We start from the raw sequence: 24,927 nt of genomic DNA on the forward strand, positions 1-24,927 counted from the left end.
CTGGCTGCGGGATACGAACTGGCAACCTTCCAGCCACAGGCGCAGATCCTTAGCCACAGAGCCACAGAATACTGTGCTGCAGGCGAAGGTACTGTCCTTCCAATGAGATGTTAAACCAAGGTCCTGATTGGTTGGTCATTTATGATCCTGTGGCTTTGTTTGTGCGAGTGACCACTCCAGCATCCTGGCTCAGTTCCACTCTGGCCTCCTTCAAGTCCCGGTTTCTGATGCCTGCTCCTAATCTGCTCTGTAGTGGTGGTGCTGGCAGCTATTAGCAGCAGCGTGGCACAGTTATCAGGGGTCCAGACTTCTTTCTAACTAGACGTTTGTGGGTTCAAATCCCAGATAAAACACTGCTGTTGTACCCTTGAGCAAATCTAAAACACTTGGGATCAAAATGTCAGAAAATACATGTAGATATAATAGATGCTCCTGCCACAGGGACATGGGGGCACAATTGCAAACTACAGGGAAGGGCTCGTGAGAATGAGAGTCATTTCTTTACACAGAGGGTGGTGGGAGTGTGGAACAAGCAGCCCAGCCATGCTGTTGAAGCTGATACCCTGGCTGCTTTCAAGACAGACTGAACAAGCCCAGAGGGGAATTTGGGTGCTGTTCTTCAGTGGTTAGTAAATGATAAATGTAATACTAGTTGCTGTAACAAGAACGTTTTTTATATTTTTTTTATTACAGTTTTGTTTGAGGAAGGCATCCCAGGATGCCCTGCTTTATTACTGTTTGGGCCATTAGTATAAATCAATAATAAATTAGATCTTTAAAGATTTTTTTTAAATATCAATTTCATTTGAATCTACTTGGCATTACATCTGTCACTTACATTGTCGTCATGCTACAACCCTAGTTTGCATAGCCGGATAATTCAATAAGTCATGCACCGTTTCTTTTACAAAATGATGAACACAATATTGTAGATTAATTTAGGCTGATACTTTAATCAACACAGGCCACGGGTTTTGAAAAATGTATAACTACAATCAAGAGATGAAAACAGGAAAGAAAAAAATATTAAGATACAAATATACAGATACAGTACCTTTTTACAATCATAGAGGACTATTACATTATCAGGATTCACACTGTAAACAGAAAGTAGCGCCCAGATTATACTTTTAATTTAGATTCTAGGCAATTTTAAAATCCCGCTCCTGGATTATAGAGACAGATGGGACAACGATAGGTGCTGTACTTCAGTGGTTGATGAAGTGTTTTAGGATCCATAGAAATGGAGTGTGATAAATTTACGATTTAAAAACTGAATTTAATACAGATGTTTTCTATTAGCTTTCGTTTTCTAATTAGGTAATTTTACATATATGCGGGTTTCTGTTCTGCAGTTATGTTATTATTTAGTTCACAGTAATGAGCCCTGGAAGTGAAAAATAAAATTAATAAGGACCGTTTTCATCCTCAGGGATGGCGCGTCTCCAGAGTATAGCTGTGACAGAGGCCATCTTGTGTTACGGCACACCAGAGGCTCATGGGGGTCCTGCCCGTTGTTGTGTGTTTTCTTAGGTAGCCTCTTAAAATGCCCGAACACTATTTGCTCCTTTTTCCAAGATGGCGTCGATGAGGGAGAGCGACACCGGCCTGTGGCTCCACAACAAGCTGGGATCGACGGACGAGCTGTGGGCGCCCTCCAGCATCGCTTCGCTGCTCACGGTTTCTGTCATCGACAACATCCGACTGTGTTTCTCCAGCCTGTCGCCTCCCGTGAAGCTGAAACTGTTGCTCGGGATGCTGCATCTGCCGAGGCGCACAGTGGACGAGGTGGGTCTCTTGTCAGGAGCCGCTCGGGGAGGCAGTGAGTGCCCTGCTAGCTGCTGAAAGGAAAACAGAACCGTATCGGCCACCTAACAGTTCGGTTTTGGGCGGGAAGTGGCGGGTTTTTAACCCGCACAGCATGCAAGCACGTTTATAATACTCCGTGAGCAGCTTTAAAGCGTGCGTTACTCGTTTTTAAATAAAAAAAAACTCTGCACATGACAAGCTGGGGCTCGCCTGCGGTTTGTGTGCACGACTGGGGGGTGCGACTTCATACACTGACTGGAAAAAACGTGGTCGGTTTTGCCTCACCTTACCGATTCGTAGTCTCGGTGTTATTATCCTGCATAAAATGCACAGACACAGCAGGTCTCCAAGCGGCGTTAAAGGAACCGATTTTGTGGCGAAACCGGCTCTTGTGTACAACTCCGGGGCATCACTTGGAGTGATGATCGGGGTTTCTCAACTGTAGTTTTTTTTTAATAAAAAAGTTACACATCTCTTCTCCCAGCGCCCTTTCTTATTTCGTTTTGTATTTTTTGAAGGGGTCTCGGCGGTACCTGGGCCAGTAACGTTAACTTGACTTTTTGATACAGCAGCTTAGCAGGTGAGGCGGAGAACCGCTACCGAAACTCCGGTGTTGCCTGACAGACTCCCGCTTCGTGCCAGCTTTTAGCAATATACAAGTCATAATGATGCAAAATGAGGAGAATGTTATGTTGTTTATATTCTTGTTTGTGGTTGTTTACGCGTGGAAGCGGTCGGCACGACGCAGCCCCTGACAGCTCTTGTCCAGCGCTGTCGGTTTAGTTAGTTTTATTTTTAAAGGATTTTTCCATGCAGGATTCTGCAAAGCATTTGCTGAATTGCATAAGCGAGACCCTTTTAGGTTTGGTACGGTTCCCTGCAGTTTATGTACAGTATCGTTCTGGCTGATGCGTACTTCTGGACCTATTTAGGTTTGATGATTCATTCGCGGTACGAAAAAATCGTTTGTGATGCGAGTTTGTTTGAAACCAGGAATCTGTCTAGCTTCAGTATTGGAGTAAGAAATATGGCGCTTAAAAATAAACGAGAACGCTGTATGGAATATTGCAGCACAGATAAGTTAACAAATGCCTTTTAACGTTAATGTGCAATTCCATTCGTAGGCTTTGGGGGTATTTTGGAAATACATTTTTTGAATGCATACAGTTAAGAGGGAAATTCCCCTTGGCTTAAGTCATGCACAGGTGCCCCGGCTCAGATGTGAGGTGGTTGCAAGCTGTTTTACTTATACAGATCCTTCCTGTTTTGTAGTGATAAATTATAAGTTACAAACAAGAAGAAGCAATTCTGCTCATCTCGCCCATGTGGTCATTTCTAGGTAATTCATCCATAGATGTCATTCATCTGGTTTTTGAAAGAAGCCAGGGTGCTTGTTCCAGACTCCCACCACCCTTTGGGTAACAAAGCGCCTCCTGTTCTCGGTTTCAAATGCACTTCCTCCTCCTTTCCACTCGTGTCCTCTAAATTTGTGTTTCACTCTGAAGAAGTCAGTGCCTTTGGGGATCTGGAATACTTGTATCAGTTTTCCTCCTCATCTTCTCTGTTCGTGAAGGGTTCAGCCTGTCAGTGCAGGACAGGCCGTTGAGCCCATGAATGTATCTAGTTGCTCTTCCCTAGACTGACTCGAGAGCAGCATGATCTTTTCTAGAATGCGGTGAGCAAAATTGTACTCGGGTGTTTTAAATGAGACTTTAATAATGCATCATACAATTTCATCTTAACATTACCTTGACTTCACTTCTAAGCTTTTACCTAAATATCCCAACATTTAGTTTGCCTTTTTAATTGCTTACCCCCATTGGCTCAGAAGATGTAATTGATGTGTCATCGTAAACACCGAAGTAGCCTCTTTAGGTCTATTTATTTTTATAGTTTGCAGTTTACTAACTGCATGCAATATCCTGCACTTGTCAAAATTAAATGTCATCTGCCAGGTGTTTGCCGAGTTATGAATTTGATCAAATTTTTTAATTTCCTTTGTTTCTTCTGCAGTGTTTGCTAATCTGTTTTTTTGCTAATTTAGTATCTTCTGCAAACCCAATTAGTTTTCTGACAGTTCCAGAACATAGATAATTGAGATCAGTTAAGAACAGCAGTAGTCCTAGTACAGATCCCTGCGGTACTCCACTATTTACATCACTCCAGTAGGTAGTAGATGGCATGTAAATTAGGCAATACATCTTACTCTTAGTGTATTACAGAGGTCTCCAGCCCTTGTCCTGGAGACTCCCAGTCCAGCTAGTCTTATATACTACTTCTTTCTAAAGTTTAGGAAAACCTGAAAGTTGCTTATAAACTAATAAAAGTATTTTTGTTTTCAATTAAGGAAACTCCCATTGTTAAGGGTTGAAGGGCGTTCAGAATTGGGTCACATGTGATCTCAACTTTGCTTAAATGTATCACCTTCATAGTTGATCACAGATCAGATATGAGTCTTGAGTTGAGTTTTGAGAACTTGGCTTAATGGTAACACAAGGAGCCTGGCAGTTGTGGACACCGCAACACTGATGTAATTATATCTGACAGGTTCCGCACTGTATCTGTCTTGGGTCCTCCTGTCACTGAAAGCCCTATCTAGGTCCATCACTGCAGAGGGATGACAGTGGGCCATTCAGCTCAGTGGGAGCAGCCTTGTGCAGCACCACAGGCGTCCTGAAGCTCTCAGGGCTGGGCAGGCCATGACCTTGAGCAGCACAGGGGCTAAAGATTCACGCGTTCCAAACCCTCAGAGGCACCGACAGTCCACCGAGTGGACTACAGTGAAACATGAATCAGAGCGCACAAGGGGGAGTTGTGGAAGTGCTTTTGAAACTCAGAACAGGAAGCACTTCCTTACGCCAAGTGTTGTGGGGGTGTGGAACAAGCTACCCAGAGGCTTGGATCAATTTGCTGATATCTACAAAAAGAACTAGATGGACCCCTGTTTGTTTGTCTTGTTTGTAACCCTAAATGTCGTATATATACATATCTGTTCCTTAAAAGCCCCCAGTGGTGGCAGTGTTGTGTGTGTGTCGAAGTCCTCCCTGAAGCACAGCTGCTGGATTGTTCTGTTCAGAGAGCAGGGAGAGAAGGGGGTTGTGCCTTTTCCATTTGTGAGCATTTTTTCTGTACCTGTTGCACCACAGATGTACTCCATTGTCCTGGGGTTCTGTGTGACATAATTTTCTTTCTGAGCTCTATGTGCGAAGTGTATTGCTCTCATAAAAGTCTTTCTCACTGTCTAGCCTGCACGAGTATCAGTCATTGTAAATGCGTCATGAAAGTTGTTGCTCATTATGCCACCATCTTGGCATTGTCTTCTATCTGTATCTGTATCCTTGTGTCTTTCAAGAGTCTATCCCATTTTTCTGGAAGAGTACCGACATGCTGTGGTCATTTTTCTGGCCAGCCAGCCATTATATAACCCTGGAACTATGGGTTATAGTGCACTGTGGCTGCTGTCGCATCATCCAGGTGGGGCTGCACATAGGTGGTGGTGGAGGGGAGTCCCCATGACCTCTTTGAGTGGAGTGTCCAGAAAAGCACTGTATAAATGTAAGGAATTATTATTATTATTCGGTGTGGGATTAACGGGGGGTCTCTGTGCAGATGAAGGAAGCCCTGTCCGAAATCATCCAGCTGGCCACCCTGGACTCGGAGCCCTGGGTGCTGATGGTGGCCGACATCCTGAAGTCCTTCCCGGAGACGGGCTCGCTGAACCTGGATCTGGAGGAGCAGAACCCCAACGTGCAGGACATCCTGGGAGAGCTCCGGGAGAAAGGCAAGAGCCGATGCTGAGTCCCGCCAGCCACCCAGCCGGATCCCTCTGAGGGGAGACCGAGCTCCAGCTGGGCCGCGGTCACAATTAAACAGGAGTGCTGCAGGTGCTGCAGATGAAGCAGAGGAGTAGCACATTTTTTAATTACGCAAATGCCACACCTGCATGTTACAGTTGACTCGGATAAAGGTGATAAATTGACAACTCCTTCATAAAAGCTTGCATCCTCTCAGGGCTGGTTGGACAACCGTTTTGTTGAAACGTAGCTTGGCAGTTGAGGTGGCAGTCACACTTCATACAGCACTTGCAAAGGATTTTGCGAATGAATGTTAACTTTTTATCTGGGCTACTGCCTTATCTCCAGCATGTGGATGGCAGCAAAACTTGTACCAGTATGTTCAAGTTTAAGAGCAGGCAGTGGTGTATCATGAAAGATATATTGCTTATTTGACCTGAAAAAAGACCTTTGCGCCAGCTTGTTCAGTACAGTAAATATTCAGTGTTTTCCCCTGATGTTTCTTAAGCAAATAGTCAAGATGCTGACATTGTGCAGCATGCCTCTGTACTCTCTGAACGTCTTTTTGTACAAGAGGCTTCTCTCAGGCCCCTCTCGTCTCTCCTTGTCCCAGTGAGCGAATGCGAGGCCTCTGCCATGCTGCCCTTGGAGTGCCAGTACCTGAACAAGAACGCCCTGACCGCCCTGGTGGGGCCCCTCACCCCGCCGGTCAAACACTTCCAGCTCAAGAGGAAGCCCAAGAGCGCCACCCTCAGGGCGGAGCTGCTGCAGAAATGTAAGTGGGTCCCGGGTTTGGTGGAACAAACCACGTCACTGTCTAAAACGGGGATCTCATCCCCGGTTCTGGGGACACCCAGTCCAGTTAGTCGTATAGGTCTCTCCACAACAGAGGAGTCAAACCCTGGTCCGATAGAGCCACAGGAGGGACAATGTGAGGAGGCAATAAAAAAGCAAATGAAATATTAGGATGTATAGTTAAAAGCGTATCATATATGTTGAAGAATATTCATATTGGAATATAGTTTGTAGTTTTGGTCAACACTTTAATAATAAAATATTGATTTATATTATTATAATTTAATAAGATTAATTGTTAAACATTGGTCCAGGGAAGAGCAAAAACATATATTTGAAGGAAGTGTTTTGCACTGTCTGACTGAAGTAACTGATTAGTTTTAGTCTTGAACAGAGCAGTCTATGATGGGACATGATACAAGTATTAAAAATCCACAAAGACGCTGACAGTGTCAGCCCAGTAGATCTTCAGGGTGAATGGTAAAACCCAAACTAGGTGACACCAGTGGAAACAATGTAAAGTGCATTTAAAACTCGGAACAGAAGGCGCTTCTTTACCACTAGGGTGGTGGGAGTATGGAACAGGCCACCCGGCCATTTGGTTGAAGCCGATAACCTGGCACTCTCAAGGAACGGTTAGATGAGATCATTGAGTCAATGCACTATTAATAGCCAACAGGCTAGATGGGTCAAATGGCCTCTCACTTGTAACAGTTCCTATGCTTGTTCCATGCCCCCACAACGTTTTGTGTAAAGATGTGCCTCCTGTACTCAGTTTTCAAATATCCTCTTAATTTCCATTGTCTCTTCTGTTTTGTGTTTTCCTTTTTATTCTGAAGACATTCACTTGGTTGACTTGCCATCATCAATACCTTTGAGTACTCTACTTTGGACTGAGTCCCTTTATACTCTGTGCGTTGTATCTGAAAGGTATTTTGTAGGACTTTATTGCCTTTGGAAAAACATGTTCTCTAGCTGCCATTTCACTGTTGCTAAGGAGTTAAGAAATGTGAGAAATGTGCCACATTTATTTTGTTTATCCTCATCAAGGCCAGGTTAGTTGGTGGTAGAGAAGGCTGTGTTACTCTATAACTGTGCTGATAAGAGCAGAGCAGTGCTGGTGGAAACTGAGGTGTCATGCAAGAACAGGAAGCCACACTGAATCAAAACGAAAAAACCATCTGTGTGTGTTTCATGCAGAGCAGCAGAGCGTGGTCAGATATGAAGAGTCTTTATGAAGTAGTGGGTCCTGTTTTGCAGCCTGTTGAAACAACTAGCATGGGCCCAAAGGCAAAACTCATAAAAGCAAAGCCTGTTGGGATGCCTCCTTTCTCCTTATTTTTTTTATTTCTGTGACTAGTGTGTTTTTTGTTTGTTTTGATAGTGTGAGATTTGGTTTCACTGTCCCTACTCAAAGGCAGTTATAACCCCTTTCACATTTCCAGCCTTCTTGTGAAGCCCCAGTCATGGTTTTCAGCCCCCGTGTCTTTCCAGAATGTTGTGGTCGATGCTTTTAGTTCCTAATCTTTATCGCATTGCACGGCCAGCGCTAGGAGGTCTTGAGGTGTGATTGATCGAGAATGCAGTGGTGAGAAAAAAGAGGACATTTAAAACCGAGAACAGGATGCAGTTCTTTACCCCAAGGGTTGTGGGAGTGTGAAATAAGGGAATGTCTTGTTTTCTTTCAAGAGAAAGTCTAGATGAGATCCACTGATCAATTAATGACTAACTACTAAACAGGTTAAAGGGTCTGATTGGCCTCCCCTCGTTTGCAACCCTGATGCTGTTAACATCATTCGAGTCAGTCAAGTTATCCTCTTTGCTTTTCCCCCTTTTTTTCAGCAACTGAAACAGCTCAGCAACTTAAGAAGAGTGCTGGAGTGCCTTTTCATGCCAAAGGAAGGGGCTTAGTCAAGAAAATTGACACAACAAGTAAGTTCAAAAATACTCCGGGTACGCATCTCAAAGACTCAGACATGCACATCTCCTGACAGCTACTGTAAACATATCGCTTCGAAGTGAGAAAAAATGTAGGTGTGAAATTAAATTCCTGTTATATGCCTGTAAGTTAGTATTGATTGCCATAACCTGCCCTTACTTGCCAGGGGTATTGTTAATTGTTAATGAAAGTAGTGACTTGTTGCTATGAGATAATATCATTGTAATCTACAGATGTTCTAAAGGCCTGTGCTGATACAGTCAGCAAGTGGTCTTCACCAGTTTGCCTAAAGCCCTAGGTGGTGCGTGCTCATTCCTGGATCAGTGCACTTCTAGAGTGTAAGGCTCTGTTTATGTGCCGAGAGCACTGGAATGCATGACAAGTGTCTCTTTCGGGAATCCTGGGCCGCAGTGTCCGCGGCGTGTGATATAATCTTAGGATGCGCCTTGTCAGCGTACTGGAACGTGCTTGGTCCAGGGAACAGGGAGGATGCAGATATTCACAAAGAAAATATTTAATGCCCATTAATATCCAAAGCACCCGGCTTCCAGTCAATTACAGGACCTTGAACACTTTGCTCTGTGCAGCACGCCAGGATGGCATAATCCCCCTACAACTAAGGAGTTATTTTTTTCTACTAGTTTGATTCTTATCTAGTGCCCTTTGCCAAAAGAGAGTTAGACATGCACCATACAAAAGGTCATAACTTCCTGGTGTCATGGCGTGGGGAAGATTGCAAGGATGGAAATAATCAGTCAGGCTTGTGTGGGATGAAATTAGTTTGTAAGTGTTATTGCTATTATAAGTCTTGTGTAGCAGCCACCACCCTTCCTCTCTGTCACTATCTCTGTTGCTCCTCTGCAGCCCCCCTCAAAGGAATACCAAAAGCCCCGTTCAGGAGCCCTACGAACCCCAGCATGTTCAGCCCAGCCACCAACAGAACGCCCATCCCCCCACCCAGGACCCCCATGCGCAAGGAGAGGGGTGTCAAGGTAAGGGCAGCCAGGGGTCGGCCTCTTCGCGTCCTGGGGTCACGTTCCGGGAAGAAAGTTTTGTTTCTTCAACATGCTCAAAGGTGTTGAGAAAGGTAACTCAGTAGACCTAATCCCAGCCGACAGGGAAACACAAACCAGAGGGGAGCTGTGGGAAAGTGCATTTCAAACTGAGATCAGGAGGCACTTCTTTACGCAAAGAGTTGTGGGTTTGTGGACCAGGCTAACTCAGCCATATTGCTGAAGAGATAGATACTCTGGCTTCTTTCAAGAAATGGATAACATTCCTCTGATCAATTAGCTACTAATTGTTAAATGGGCCAGATCTTCTCACTTGTAACCATTTTTATTTTCTTTTTATTGGACGGGTGTCTCTGTGGAAGAGAAAACTACAAAAACGGAAAAGTTAAATAGTGCAATAGAATGTTTCTTTGTCAGTTGGTGTCACTGATCATTGCTTCTCAATATTAGATGCTTTGTGATTGGGCTGAGATTTTGTGTGTTGTCCTTACATTGTAAAAACGTAGTTTAAAACTCAAAATCCCCATTCATTTCTCTTTAATACACCTTGCGGTTCTTCTGGTCCTCTCCTTTGTACAACTTGCAGCTTAATTGCTATATTAATTCTGATAATCATCGGTTAACTTAATAAAGGAGCCAATTAGTGCAAAAATTGAGCTAATGGACTGGACTGGGGGGAGGATGCAGATTGATTTGTCCTGTTCTAAATCATTTCTTTATTAGAAGTCTGAAATGGTATTGTATTGTTCCTAATGCCACGAACAGGACACAGACGTTTTTCCTAAACTGAATCGAGACTTTCTGGGTGACCACTGGAAGAAGTAATAGCCTCTCACGTTCCTTATGTATCTTTTCGCACAGCTGCTAGACATCTCGGAGCTGGATATGGTTGGTGCTGGAAGAGAAGCCAAGAGGAGAAGAAAGACGTTAGGTAACTGCGCTCAGTCAGCATTGCCTGTCCCTGATACTCCTGGCTTAGCAGCTGCAATCAGAAGAGATGTTGAATTTTTTCATTTGGGAGGATAACTTCCACTACAGTGTTTGATTTGCTCTCTGTTTTTTCTGATAATTAGCAATTAATGAAATATTAATAAGATAATTGGTTAGTAACATGTTAGTAAATTGTCTCTTGGCCATCTTTGACATAGTATTTTCTTTTTACCTTGTCTCCTTTTCTCGGGTGACAGAGGGGTGTTTAAAGAGGCCCGGTACGAGCCTTGAACACGGCTTCTCTGGTTTCCCAAGCTGCTTGTTTGCTCTTGCTCTCTGTGCACAAACAGAACATTGACTCCTCTTTGACCTGAGGCCAGAAAAAGGAGTGACTCTGACCCGAGTCTGTTCTGGCTGTATTCATGATGGCCCCCTCAGAGGGCCTGAAAGTTTCTGGCTACAGCCTGCAGAGCCTCACTGCTGAGCCCTTTAAACTCAGGGCAGTGCAGTTCAAGAAAATACTGCTCTTTTTTCTTTTAGGAAGGACACAATTCCATTAATTCAGTTCAGTTACCACAACAATATTGTTTTTAAGAAAGATCAGTAAGGGGTTCAGCTTACAGTTTACTTGAATGAGGCTAAAACCCACAGTCATAATTCTTCCATGAAGGGCTGGGCGATATATCAAAAATTTATCTAAACCGACGTTAAGAATCTCTCACCGACCTTATTTTGCTTATATCGGTATGTTCGGTTAAAACTTTCCCCACTTTCATGAGCTGTCCCCTTAAAAACTATAACGCCCAGTCGTCATATCCAGTCACATGCTTCTGCCTCGTCCAACCTTTGTTCTTCATTCAAAACGCAGAGAAGCGTGCCAGGCGTGAGACAACATGAGCGCTCATGCTGAACCCCAGTCAGGCAGGGATGACCCAAGTACAAATGAATTTGAGCTGGTATCTAAAAAAGATGTAGTGTCGATCGTTTGGTCATATTTTGGCTTCAGCAAACAGGATACTGAACAAAGAGAAGTCAGATGTAAACTGTGTCTGCACCCAAACGTAACATTAGCAACTTGTTTCATCACTTGAAACACAACCATGAATACGAAGAGTGCATAGCCAAGAAAAGAGAGAGACCGACAAGCGCACTCATGGCCGAAGTGATTCCCCCAAACAGCTGTCTCTAACACAAGCATTTACTAATGCCACTCAATATGCAAAAGATTCACGCAGATGGAATGAAATAACTAACGCCATTACATACTACATAGAGAAGGACATGGTCCCCATTGCTACAGTGGAACATAGTGGTTTCAAAAGACTCTTTCAAACCCTTGACAAGAGATACATTGTGCCCTGGAGAAAATATTTTTCCCAAATTGCGGTGCCTGACAATTACAAAGCTTTAACAGTTTCACATATTTAAAACATGATCTTTCAGCATATCATGTAATCGTATCATTTCAAGGTTTTCAAAAAAAATTATTGTTAATTTATCATTATCGGGGTAAATGTGTGAAATTCTCGTGATATTGACTTGAGGTCATATTGCCCGGCCCTGCTTCCATAGGCCCTACTTCCATAAGCACTACATAGCAGAATAAAACAACTGGCATAAGAGCCCTATCTGTAGCACAGTTTCTCGGACATACCTTCACCACTCTTACTGAGATGCCTTTGAGGAAAGTTTGTGTCTGCTCTCAAGTCCTTCATGGTGCTGTCCATCATTTTCACCTGACTTGTCTGCTTAGAGTTTGAGTTCTGCTCTTCGCTTTCAGCTGAAAGTGTGTCCTGTCATGCACCCTTACAAAAAATTGGGTCATTTGCACAGATGGTTGTGTAGGATTTTTACGCAGTGTTATACAATGTTGAGTAGTGTTTATGAAGAAGTTGGGATATTGTTCTTTAGTCTCATTCAAGTAGAGTATTACTAAGGTGGGTAGCTGCGTCAGCATGCGTAGGCTGCAAAGGAACAAGTAATAGGTTTATTCCATGCTGAAAAAAAGAAGAAAGAGAACACAACGTTTCGGCCGTGGAGCCTTCTTCAGGTGTGACCTCACACCTGAAGAAGGCTCCACGGCCGAAACGTTGTGTTCTCTTTCTTCTTTTTTTCAGCATGGAATAAACCTATTACTTGTTCCTGAGTATTACTAAGGTTCATTGTAATCAATTCTTTTTTTGTGAGAGCTTATAATCTTGTGGCCAGACCATAAAAATGGTCAGAGAAACATATTAAAGATCTGCATCCCATCTGGATTGTGGAGGACAAAGGAGATGAAACATTTGTTGGTCTTCCGTTGCTGTGTAAATTATTTTTTCCAAATTGCAGTTTAACAACAAAAATCTCAAATTTAAGAATCGTTTATGGAAACATTTCTCAGGATTTCTAGTGCTTTTCCAGGTTTGCCATTGCTTCGTGATTTGAATGCGAGTCGCTGTTCTGGTAGAGAGGAAAGAGCAGCGGTCCTGGAGCAGCCGAGGTGTTGCCCCGGGTTCGAGTCCGGCCCGTTGCCCTTCACTCTGGATTGACGGGTGTTTTTTTTGTTGTTGTCGTTGAGCAGAAGCGGAGGCCGGGGAGAAGCCTGCCAAGGAAGAAGCAGTGGTGGAAAACGCGACTCCGGACTACGCGGCGGGCCTGGTGTCCACACAGGTATGGAGACGGATTTTCTCTCTAAGTGTGCAGCCAGCTCTGGAACTGGTGCCCACCGCTCCCAGTGCCCCCACCTCCACCAACCGCGCTCACCTCTCCCACTGTGCCCACCTGCGCCCACCATCCTTTCAGACTTCTCACTTGCAGATCTGTTCTGCATGAATGGAAAACGCAAAAGTGTTTGAAACAGCTGGTGTTGAAGTAGCTGCAGATGTTATGTCCACAGTGTTGTAGAAGGACAGGTGGTACAGTGGTAAGGCACTGCGGCACATTGATTCGCAAACACGCTGGTGGCTTACTTTTACCAGGATTCCCCGGGATACACTTTACATTGTCGGAGCTTCAGAGCTCAAGATGGAAAGCGGCAAACGACACAAAGTCATGACACTACTTTAAACACACTGTCTTACCTTTATCCTAATAATTGAATGCGTAGTGTGCTGTGTGCATCATCATACTCTAATCACGAATATGCCACACAACGCATAGAAGCTCCAGGAGTTATTGATAGCCTTTCGTGCTTTATAGTGCGTCAGCAAAACTCCCCAAACCAAAATAATAAAAAACAATTTTCAATTAGTTTTTGATTGTTCATGAAATAAATATAATAAAAAGACAGTTCCCAAGCTAAAGTCCAAGAAACCCTAAACACTATTGAACAGTACTGCAGAGCCTAAGAAGATGAGTCTTTGTTATATTTTAATCTTGTACTGCATGAATGTACTTCCTATTTTCCTTCATGCTCATGCCATGCTAGTGAAGTAAGGAAGATTATAAGTAACGCAGTGCTGCTTATACCAGTGTTTAGACTATATGTCTGAGACCAAGGGCCTAAAGCAATCTTTTACATTAATCCTTATGGGGAGAATTGATGCACAGCAAGGATACATACGGTTATACATAAACCTCTAATGTGGTCTGATCCGTGCTCTTCCATGTTATTTCTGTCTATTTCAGAAACTTGGTGCTTTAAGCAATGAGAGCGCGTTACCTTCTACAAGTTACCTGCCTGCCACTCCCAGTATGGTCCCGTCATCTTCGTACATTCCCAGCTCTGAAACACAGGGTGGGTATTCTGCCACACTGTGTGTGGGATGGCTCTGGAGGATGTGGCGAATCCGTGTGGATCCAGAGATGGATTCGTCACGCAATATATAGGACTGTTTTGACTTCTGAAGGTCTTTGGAGCAGTGTACTTGAGCATACGGGAAATTAAATCTTAAAATATTTTATTTTTCTTATCTTATTATTAAGAAATCAGTAAATCTGAGTAGTGTCAGTGTGCTAGCACTGCTCTTCAGAATAAGGCAAATTTAAAATAACCCCTTATTATTTTTTCAATATGCAATCTTTATATTTATTTGCTGTTTTCTTTTTGTCCTCACCCTTTCTCAAATCTAAGGTCTTTATTTTGTAAAAAAAAAAACATTTGGCATGCTACGCAGTGCAAGGTTAATGCAACACTCTTTGTCATAATGTCAAGGTAAAATTTCACAGCTCCCAAAAGGATAAGAAAGTAACTGAAGCAATTTGTAAGTCTTACTGTCTGCAGTCTTACAAATATTTAGAGAATTGTGAGTTTGTTGTTCTTTTTTTTCTGGTCTGTTAATTGTCCCTGTGTCCTCTTCAGCCAGCGCAGGTGGCTCAGCGCGGGAGACTCTGCAGGCCAGCCGGCAGTCGGACGAGCTGGCCCCGCCCAGCACGACGCTGCCCGGCCAGTTCAAGCAGCGGACGCCCATGTACAACAGCAGCACCAGCCCCACGGCCCCGACCTCTCCGCCCACCCCTGCCAGCACTCCGACAATCAGCACCCCGCCTGCAGCCTCGACGGCCACACAGCAGGAGCCCCAGACACAGCCCCCGCTGGCTCAGACAGCACAGCAACAGACTGCCCAGCCGCCACAACCCAAAAAGAGCCTCTCGCTCACCGTGAGTCTTGCCTCTTATACTGGGCTGCCACGCCCCCTTTCCCTCTCAGCCAACCAGAGCTCGGCTCTGCCTCTTCTCCCCAGCAGTGGCCATGTGACTAATTATAAGATCTTGTGCTATTTCAAAGAAAAAGCTGGATGAGATCCTCATCTCAATTACCTGCTAATTACCTATCGCTATAGATGGGCTGAATGGCCTCCTCACTGAACCATTCTGTTGCTCTAAAGATATATTGTTTTTGTTTTTTTAAATAAAATAATTTTCTAAATGTAGAAATTTTAACATTTCCACTCAATAGCTGGAAAACAGTGCTAACCTATTTTTTAAATTGTACTTATGCCATTTTGCCTTTGTTGATTAACTTCTTTGGTCATGATTCGAAGTTTTGAAGTCATTCCATAAATAGTGTTTCGTAACATATTAATATTGATTCATTTTATTCTTAAACATAAACAGTCGGATAAGATTCCATGAATTGTCTTATTTTGCTTTTCATGTAATAAATGTGCTTCCACTCCTGCCTTTCACAGCGAGAACAGATGTACGCCGCCCAGGAAATGTTTAAGACAGCAAACAAGGTTACACGACCCGAAAAGGCCCTCATTTTGGGGTTCATGGCAGGATCTAGAGGTATTGGAGTTGTTTTCTATTCTTGTGTTCTGTAAGCCAGGCTCATCTCTTACACCACACTCGTACAGTAAGGGTTTAATTTGCAGTCTGCACAAATGTTAAATTAATTTTTTCAAGAGGCTAATGTGGTTTCCTATTCCAAGCTTTTGGGTTAATGTATGTCCTCTGTTTAATACTAAATGAATGGCTTCTTCCTAACTGATCCTGTAGAATGTAGTGTTAATAGCAGAATGGAAAATGATATTTTTCATTTTTCTGGCAATATAGCTGATGTTATTTGTTTCTAAAATAGTTTTTAGTTGATAGATAGATAAGACTTTATTGATCCCAAAGGGAAATTGATGTGTTACAGCAGCCCAGCCCAAGACAAGCAAAAACAGACATCAGAATAGAGGAAAAATTAAAATATGTACGGTAATACAAAATAAATATAAAATAGATAAAAATGTGTGTTTACAAAATATGCTCATAGTCACTGTGAAAACAATAAAATATGTGCAAAATGTGCATAGGTATATACAGATTGAGTGTCCAAAAAAAGTACAATGGTGCAACATGCTGTCCATAGATGAGCAGATGAAGACTAACAGTCCTAGCCTAGGGCAGCGTTAATACACCCTGACAGCCGCCGGGAGGAAAGACCTGCGGAAACGTTCCCTTGAACACCGTAGCTGGAGCAGTCAGTTGCTCAAAGTGCTCTACTGCCTAATTACAGTCCCATGAAGCGGTTGAGAGGCATAGTTCATGATGGCTGTGAGCTTGGTCAGCATTCTCCTCTCAGCCACCACCTCCATGGGGTCAAGGCTCATCCCCAACACAGAGCCAGCCTTCTTGATAAGTTTATTGAGCCTATTTGCATCTTTTGTCATGATGCTGCTGCCCCAGCACACAACAGCGTAGAAGATGGCCGCTGCCACCACTGATTCATAAAAAATGTGTAGCAGTGTTCCACACACACCAAAGGACCTGAGCCTCCTAAGAAAATAGAGTTGGCTCTGACCTTTCTTGTACAGGGCGTCAGTGTTACCAGACCACTCCAGCTTATCATCCAGGTGTACCCCTAAGTACTTGTAGGACTGCACCCCCTCTATGTCCTCACCCTGGATGGAAACAGGGTTCAGCGGAGACTTATTCCTTCGAAAGTCCAGGACCATTTCTTTAGTCTTGCTGGTGTTTAGCTGGAGATGGTTAAGATGACACCACTCCACAACGTTGGTAATCAAGCTCCTTTTATTCCTCCTGCTTCCCCTCACTAATACACCCCACAATTGCAGAGTCATCCGAAAACTTCTGCAGATGATATGCCTCAGAGTTGTACCTGAAGTCAGAGGTGTAAAAAGTGTAAGAACAGGAATTGAGTAAGGACAGTCCCCTGTGGAGCCCCAGTACTGCTAAAAACCTGTTCGGACATGCAGCTCTGTAGCCGTACATACTGTGGCCTGCAGCTCAGACACCCATCCCCTTGTTATACAAAAGAAATTCATTCCTCAAATGTGAAATTTCGCATGACGAAAAGTCATGCTTACATTATTGGTGTAATATTACAGTTCATTTTGGCATTTTGGGAGCATCGTAACAATGCATGGCCTGATACTGCATACATTGCTGGTTTTGCCACATTGGCTAAACAAGGTGTACGAAAACAGAGCCCTTTGTTTCCAGGAGATTAGTGTCATGTTTCATTCCCTCCCCTTCCTCTTCCTCCTCCCCCTCTGCTTCGTCCCGCCCAGAGAACCCGTGCCCCGAGCAGGGCGACATCATCCAGATCAAGCTGAGCGAGCACACGGAGGTGCTGCCAAAGGCGGACGGCACGGGCAGCACCACCATGCTGGTGGACACGGTGTTCGAGATGAACTATTCCACGGGCCAGTGGACCAGACTCAAGAAGTACAAACCCATCACCAACGTGTCCTGAGGGGGGCGCCGTGGGGCCGGCGTGGAGTTTGGGATTCCCTGCCCTGCGGGGACGCGGGAGGCAGTCGTCCTCCAGGACCTCTCCAGTTCACGGCGGGCAGACGCTGGGGATCGGGGTTTTTTTTTTCAGAATCCAGCCTTTTTTTGGGGGTGGGGGTAGGGGGTTCCTTGTTCTTCTGCTTTTGTTTTTGAAAGCCCTCCGGAGACCTCCCTTCAGGTTGCTGAGGTGGTGCCTTCCAGTCGTTTCCCCACATCGGTCTGCCTACGCAGCCAGCGTTGGACTGGAGACTCCCGCTGAGCTGAGCTTTCCTGCTGGCGAGAACTGGCACCTGCCGCTCTCTGCCATGTCATCAGGCTCTTCGGAGCCGTCCAGTACAAAGTTTGGATCGAACCGTGCCAAGAAGGGAAGAGCTCAGCTCTTAGGAGCCCCAATTAATGTACTGATTGGCAGAAGCTGCAGGGAACCGGTCTTGTTTTAGTTGTGCCCGAGGAGCACTGACCCATTATATCTAGAGCAGGGGTCTCCGACTCTGGTCCCGCAGGGCCCCAGTGCAGTCCAGGACCTCTTACAGGCAGCAATTAAGCGATCTCAGTAACCTTGTTCCAGGCCTTCTGAAATTGATCAGTTAAATAGGTAGTGTGTTCAGTTGCGTAATTTAGAGATGAAACAAAGGACCAATGTTCTCCTTATCGAAACATTACTTCCTTAATTGATCAAGTAGCTAAACAAGTGTTTCTAATGTTTGAAGAGCGGGTGATTTAGTGTGACCTGTAATAATGACAGGATTGGGGCTCTCCGGGACCAGGGTTCAAGACTCCTGATCTAGATTCGTTACCTATTCCCAGATCAACTGCACAGTAGTGAGAGCCATTCTTTTAAACCCCCACTCAAAACTACCAAGTTTTACAGTTATTTTGTTTGGTGCCTGAGAAACACCCTTGTATGAAAATCCACTTTTATTGACTGGGACACAGGTTCATTGTGAGATCTCACAATCTTGATGAGAGGTGAAAACAGTTTAGCATGAGAACCATACAATGAAAAGGGACTGCTATACTGTATTAACCAAGCAAGATCACAAAAAAGATTTTTTTTAATAACCGAAAGCCTCTCAATGCATTTCTTTTTGTGTATTTTTTCTTGTGTTACCGTGCGCAATGGTTCATTTTTCCATTTGTGAAAATCCAGGTTGCTTCAAGCGCTGTGTGCAACATGTAATGCTGCTGTTTTATAAAAAACAATAATAAACACTCTGATGTCGTGCTGAAAGCAGGACCCCCCCTTGTATGGTTCACCAGTCACAGATCTCCAACGATAGCATTTTGTTTGTCTTTTGTAATACAGCAGCATTTTGGGGAAGAAGACTTCCAGGGGTTTCTGAGTAACTCGGTGGGGCACCGCCTGTAGCGCACACACCTCTGGCTGAAGCAGGTGCCGTTTGTCATCACCCTAACAGTGGCACACAGCTGGCAAAGGGCAGCTGTGCATTGATTGGGCTTCAGAAAGCCGGAGAATCCCTGCCCCGCTACAATACAGCGATCCCTGGCTCTTGTGGGGCATCCTTGAGCTTTCCGTGTCGTGTGCTGGGAGCGCTGTGCTCCTTCCAGAGTGCCTCTGGCACCCGGAAGGGAATGATGAACGGACTGACAGCCGCGAGTGTGCCTGAAAGGCGGGTTGTTCCCCGGCCAAGTCCTGGGGATCCACAGACCTGCTGGTTTTTGTTGCACCTGTGTGTTTGGTTACACAATTGAACTCTTAGAGAGATCGGATAGCTGCATGGAGTCTATACGTCCTCCGCTTTATCTGATTCTTATCAGTGGTTCAGATTGTGATGTAACTAGTCGCAGGAGGATGAGGATAAAACTGGGGTGGCATGGTGACGCGGTGGTTGGCGTTGCAACTTCACAGCGCTGGGGCCCGGGGTTCAGTCCTGGCCCTGGGGTGCTGTCTGTGTGGAGGTCGTATGTGCTCTCCGAGAGAGGGGGTTTCCTCCCACGGTCCAAAAACATTTTTCTGGGAAAATTAGGCCTGGTGTGAGTGAGTTTGACTGGCGTCCCACCCAGGATGTACCTTGCCTTCTGCCAGACGCTTGCTGGGATAGGCTCCGGCTCCCCCATGACATGAGAAAGAGGTTAAGAGGATGGATGGATCCGATAGTAGTTTGAGTATGAACTCTTGGATTGTTTTCCGTATACAAGGTTGGCTTTTTAACTATTTTTTGTTTCAAATCTCCAACGTATGAGTAGAAGAGAAAACGGGGAAAAAAGGTTCTAACCCAGCAACCTGTGGCTTTGATTTAGGATTTAAGTAAAGAGCTCAGTTACAATGAAAACCAGCAGGTGTGGGTGTCCCCAGCAGGATGGACAACCCTGCTCTGTCCTGATCTATTACAGGGGTCGTGGCAGCAGGACAAGTTAAGGATTGATGATTCTAAGCTGCGAGAGCATATAAAGAAAAGTGTCTATTTTATATTTGTATGTAGATGACCATGCACTTTGCGTATTCACTGAAGAGTTCACTAAGCTACTTCCCTGCAGGTTCTTATGAAATGTTGCATAGGATAGACTTAAGACCAAAAGCGATAAAGAATGTAATTGAGTAAGCATAGTACAATATTACACAAGTAAAAATCTTGCATTATGAAATGCTACGACTTCAAATGGTTACACTTACGGAGGAGCAAAATCCCTTCTGTCTCAAACTTGGTGAATGTGAATAGTACATGTATAAAATACATTCTTGTAAACCTTTTGGGTTCCCACAACATGATCACAAGATTGACCACAAGAAAATGAACATTTAGTGTTTTAAGGGCTTTTAAAAAAAAGGCTGGTTTTAAGAAGCATAGCAGTTATTGTGTCCCACATGGTTCTCATTTATGCTACGATAGAAGCCGAAGAACCCATTGGGCTTAACAGTGATCTTTTTGACTTTTTGAATGTACCAGGCTGTCCGAAAGGAGCTCTTAACTAGATCGAATAAAACCTGAATCTGGGCCTTTCCACATGTCCTCTTCTGTCAGGGGTTTTGTGATGTATGTCCGAACACCCACACAGTCCTGACTCCAGCATACAGCATGCTACAGAGCCCCCTTACCTTTTACAGTGTCTCCCAAATCTTGTCCACAGCTAAAATGTCTAGAGTCATTACAACATCTGAGTAAATGTTTAAATCACTTATTCCCATTCACAAATTAACCTGCAGGGGAAAAAAAATCAACTTTTGGTCAATTACAGGTAGACCCAAAAGTGAGTGCCCTCATACTGTTTAAAGTTAAAAATGAGCTTTTTTCTCACCATGATATTTAAATCTTGCTCAGTTTCTGAGTTGCACATCATTTCTCCCATGTGAGTTCCATCAGCAGCTTCTAAAAAGACTTGCAGCTCAATAGACGAGAACAAAGAGAAAGGTAGTAGATAATTGATCTGGGGTCTTCTCCAGCCATGTCCTGAAAGAAGCCAGATTACCGAGAGGAACTGAGTTCCTCCTAGTCTTGAGTTCTAAAAGCACATCCAGTTTCCTCTTCAGGTTCACTGCTACTTCTGAAGATGTTCACAGTGTTAATTTTGTCACTGACTGAGAATTTTGAATACTCCACAGGGAAACGTGTCTGTATTGCACTGCAGCACTGGGAGAAGCATGGCAAAAGCCTGATGTTCTTGCATGGGCTAAAATGAAAACCAGGTGTGTGGGGCTGCAGAACCAGGAAGGGGAACCCCTGTCCTAACTTGCTGTTTTTGGCTAACATCATCTTTCCATTTGTGTGGAAAGCAAGCTTGTTCACTTAGTATCACTAGAAACTGGAGAGATGAGTGGGAGGCTTTGTTCAAAGGATTTTTTCTCTAAAGTGTGTTGCTGCACTGTGACAAGAGCTCAGATTTTTCTACCATTTTTAAAAATGTACAGTTGTAAAGAAAAAAATCGCAACAGGCCTTCTACCTATACATACTCAGTGTAAAATGTACAATAATGCAAATTGTTTTCTGAAGATGGAAACAGTCATGGCACTGCTGTATATTTCTGATTGTTACTGCCAGGTGTTTGCTTGATCTGATGCTGTTGGGGAGGTTGAGTGAGGGCAGCACTGGAGAAACACTTCACAATGCAGCCTTCAATGAAAAACAAACAAGTTCTGCAATGCAATACAGTTCTGTTCCCTGGGTATACAAACACCCTCTCTGTACAGCACACAGGTTATGGGTGTTCAGTCCTGGAGGGCCAGTGTATCTGCTGGTTTTCACCTAAAGCACTTTTACGGTGTATTCCAGCTCTTCAGGTGGTGCTGATTTAAAGAGACCTAGACATACTTCAGTGCCCCCTCCAGGACCAATATTGACACCCTTCTTGCAGAGGGAAAGTCATTTGTCATTTTGACACCATTGAACCTTCTAAATTTACTACATTCTACATTTTACCTTCTACACAAGTTGTGATTTAAACTAACATTTATCAAAGGTTTAGCACAGATATCATTAAATAATATTAATTGCTTACTTATATAGCGCTTTTCTGGACACTCCATTCTAAGCGCCTTACAGGTAATGGGGACTCCCCTCGACCACCACCAATGTGCAGCATCCACCTGGATGATGCGACGGCAGCCATAGTGTGCCAGAACGCTCACCACACATCAGCTATCAGTGGGGAGGAGAGCAAAGTGATGAAGCCAATTCATAGATGGGGATTATTAGGAGGCCATGATTGGTAAGGGCCAGGGGGAAATTTGGCCAAGACGCCGTTGGTAACACCACTACTCTTTTTGAGAGACGCCCTGGGATTTTTAATGACCAGAGAGTCAGGACCTCAGTTTTACATCTCATCCCAAGGATGGTGCCTATTTACAGTAAAGTGTCCCTGTCACTATAGTGAGGCATTAGGACCCACATGGACTGCAGGGTGAGCGCCCCCACTAACACCTCTTCCAGCAGCAACCTTAGTTTTTCCCAGGAGGTCTCTCATCCAGGTACTGACCAGGCTCACACCTGCTGGGCTTCAGTGGGCTGCTAGCTGTAAGTTGCAGAGTGATACGGCTGCTGGATAGATGCAGGTGCATCCAGGGTGGAGGAGAGCAGGGCATGCCCAGCGCCAGACATTAAAGGAGGAGGCAGTGCGAGGTGAGGTGAGGTGCGACACGCCGGAGCCCAGGCGCTGCTGATGCGAAACACTTGTTGAACTGGCATTGAAGGGGATGTGTGCGCACAGAGCGAGCCTTCCCTGTAGAGTTCCAGGAACCTTTCTGGTGTCTTGCGGCGATTGTTGGGCATCTTCTCCAACCCCCAGCCTGTTCAAGCCATTCCGGGGCCTGATGCCCCCTCACATCTTGATTTTTCCGAGTCAAAAGTCAGGAAGAGGGGAGGAGGAAGACAACGCTGGAGCCTTCCTCCACAGCTCCCTGTAGAGTTCCTGCTCTCCCAGTCCTCTCTGTATCTGCTCCAGCTCCTTGTGCCCGTGTGCTGAAGAGACCTCACGGCTGGGTTGTTCTCCCTCTGTAAATACAAGATGCACGTCAAACATTTTTTCCTGAATGGCAGCAATAAGCCTCCATAGGGCCAGAAGCTACTTATTTCTTCCTTCTGTTGAATGCTACGTTTGTCAATTTGAATGTGTGGAGTAGGTCGCTCAAATTAATTTCTACTTGAAAGCACCTCGGCTCCAAGCTTTAAAGCAACAACTTGTTAAAACCAAGCACTTTGACAAGGCATCATCACCATTTTTTAAAAGTAGCTTGAACCTGGATATTCCACACAGAGTGTGGCTGTGTTTGTCAGTTACACCACAGAAGTCACAGAGATGGTTTGAAGCTGAAATTTGACATATAATTACTATACTTTGAAATATACTGTAGTGGTGCACTCTGACTTGACTGTTCCTGTGCTCCCTTGACCTTTCACCTCTGGCTCTCCTTTTTCCTGCCCCCCTAAAACAGGACTGAGACCCCTGCAGGCTCTCTTCCCACCTGGAATCATTCTCCTCTTCACCCTGCCTTCTGAACCTCCGTGAAGAGCACTCCCGTTGAGAATGTTCTTCTTCTATCACAATAAACTTTATTAAGAAAAAAACCTTTCACTTACATTGTGAATGTATTTTCTATCAAAATAAACTATTTCCAAAAAAACACGGCTCACAACAGAAAACATGCTCGCACTCAGGATACATTCTAGCAAGGTATGAAATGCAATAAACACTTTCCAAACGAGGTGATTGTCCATTATCAATCACTGTGAGTGACAGATGGGGCTGGATTTCCGCAAAGAAAGTTTTAGTCCGAAAATCTTTTCCAGCGCTGCCTAGTCGGCTCCTTATAAATCCCAGGACGTCTCATGTACCTAAATAAAACTCGACAGCCAAGAAATGCGCTTGCCACACACCGAACAAACACTCACACGCAACACCAACACTCAAAAGTGTGGGCAAAACGAGAAAACGAGCGCGCCGTTTCCTACACATCTGCAGTCGCCATTTCGCCATCGCAGCATGTCCCGGGATGCAATTCGGCCTCATTTACATATCACCAGACCGGCAGATCGCTACGCAAGCTCGCGACGTGCGCCTGCCACACACCGAACAAACACCGGAGCCTCTTCAGCAATTTCCGAAAAACGCGCCTGCTCGCCTGCCCCCAAGGCTCCGTCTCTTACCTGCTCTCCAGAGCCTGCTGCCTTCCGTGCTTTTCCCTCGGCACCGCTGCACCGCACCGCACACAACTCCTGCAGCGGGGGGAGAAAGTTTCCACGCTCCGCCGCAGGGAAGGCTCGCTCCGTGCGCACACGTCCTTTCAATGCCAGTTCAACAAGTGCTCCGCATTAGCAGCGTCGGGGCTCCGGCGTGTCGCGCCTCACCTCACCTCGCACAGCCCCCTTCCTTCAATGTCTGGCGCTGGGCACGCCCCGCTCTCCTCCACCTCATCTTATCGCGTGTGACCTCCGACAATGGCCACAATGCCGGGGAATGGCACCTGTAAAGTGTTAATTGGGGCACAGGAACAGCCCGCCTCGTCTCGGGGGCCGGCTTCAAAGACAATACAGCAAGCACAGCGGGGCGGGGGAAGAAGACGACACGACACTCGCAGGCACATTCAGCTCCGGCGGGAACGAGTCCTCCGTCGGTCTTTTCAAGTGCTGAGAGCCGAGTAATCCCCAGTGACTAGGTCTCACCCTGCGACTCTCGACTGGGCTCACCCACGGCAGCCCAGCAGGTGTGAGCCCGGCCGGCACCCGGATGGGAGATTCCCCCCGGGAAAGCTCAGGTTGCTGCTGCTGCTGCTGCTGCTGCTGCTGCTCCTGCGAGAGGGGTGACTGGGACCAGTAGGGAGCGCTCACCCTGCGGGCTGTGTGGCTCTCTTATGCCCCAGCATCCTCATGGCGACACTCTGCTGCACAAACAGGCGCCGTCCTTCGGGGGAGGCGTAAAACCGAGGTGTCCTGACCCTCCTTGGCCATTCCAAATCCCAGGGCGTCTCTCAAGAAAGAGTCACGGGGGTGTTACCCATCAGTCGGGCTCTCCTCCTAATCCCCGTCTCAC

General features: G+C 45.2%; 1 protein-coding gene and 1 long non-coding RNA gene across 2 annotated transcripts; one reads left to right on the plus strand and one right to left on the minus strand.

The window, feature by feature from the left end:
• The first annotated feature begins 1,526 nt into the window (after positions 1-1,526).
• On the plus strand, positions 1,527-20,412 carry nelfa (negative elongation factor complex member A). Its single transcript, XM_088918419.1, has 11 exons — positions 1,527-1,788; positions 5,419-5,590; positions 6,217-6,378; positions 8,241-8,330; positions 9,202-9,329; positions 10,212-10,281; positions 12,844-12,932; positions 13,890-13,998; positions 14,563-14,861; positions 15,392-15,491; positions 17,222-20,412. Exons 1-11 carry the CDS (start codon positions 1,579-1,581, stop codon positions 17,404-17,406), a joined length of 1,614 nt encoding a protein of 537 aa, XP_088774545.1. The 5' UTR covers positions 1,527-1,578; the 3' UTR covers positions 17,407-20,412.
• LOC148841677 (uncharacterized) lies at positions 20,338-23,887 on the minus strand. The gene is made up of 2 exons (XR_016091240.1): positions 23,478-23,887; positions 20,338-22,892 (listed from the first exon to the last, which is right to left on the minus strand). It is a non-coding gene; the product is annotated as an uncharacterized LOC148841677 (long non-coding RNA).
• Positions 23,888-24,927: the final 1,040 nt, after the last annotated feature.

This window comes from Atractosteus spatula, chromosome 1, assembly GCF_055471065.1.
Source record: "Atractosteus spatula isolate fAtrSpa1 chromosome 1, fAtrSpa1.hap1, whole genome shotgun sequence".
NCBI classification, from domain to species: Eukaryota; Metazoa; Chordata; class Actinopteri; order Semionotiformes; family Lepisosteidae; genus Atractosteus; species Atractosteus spatula.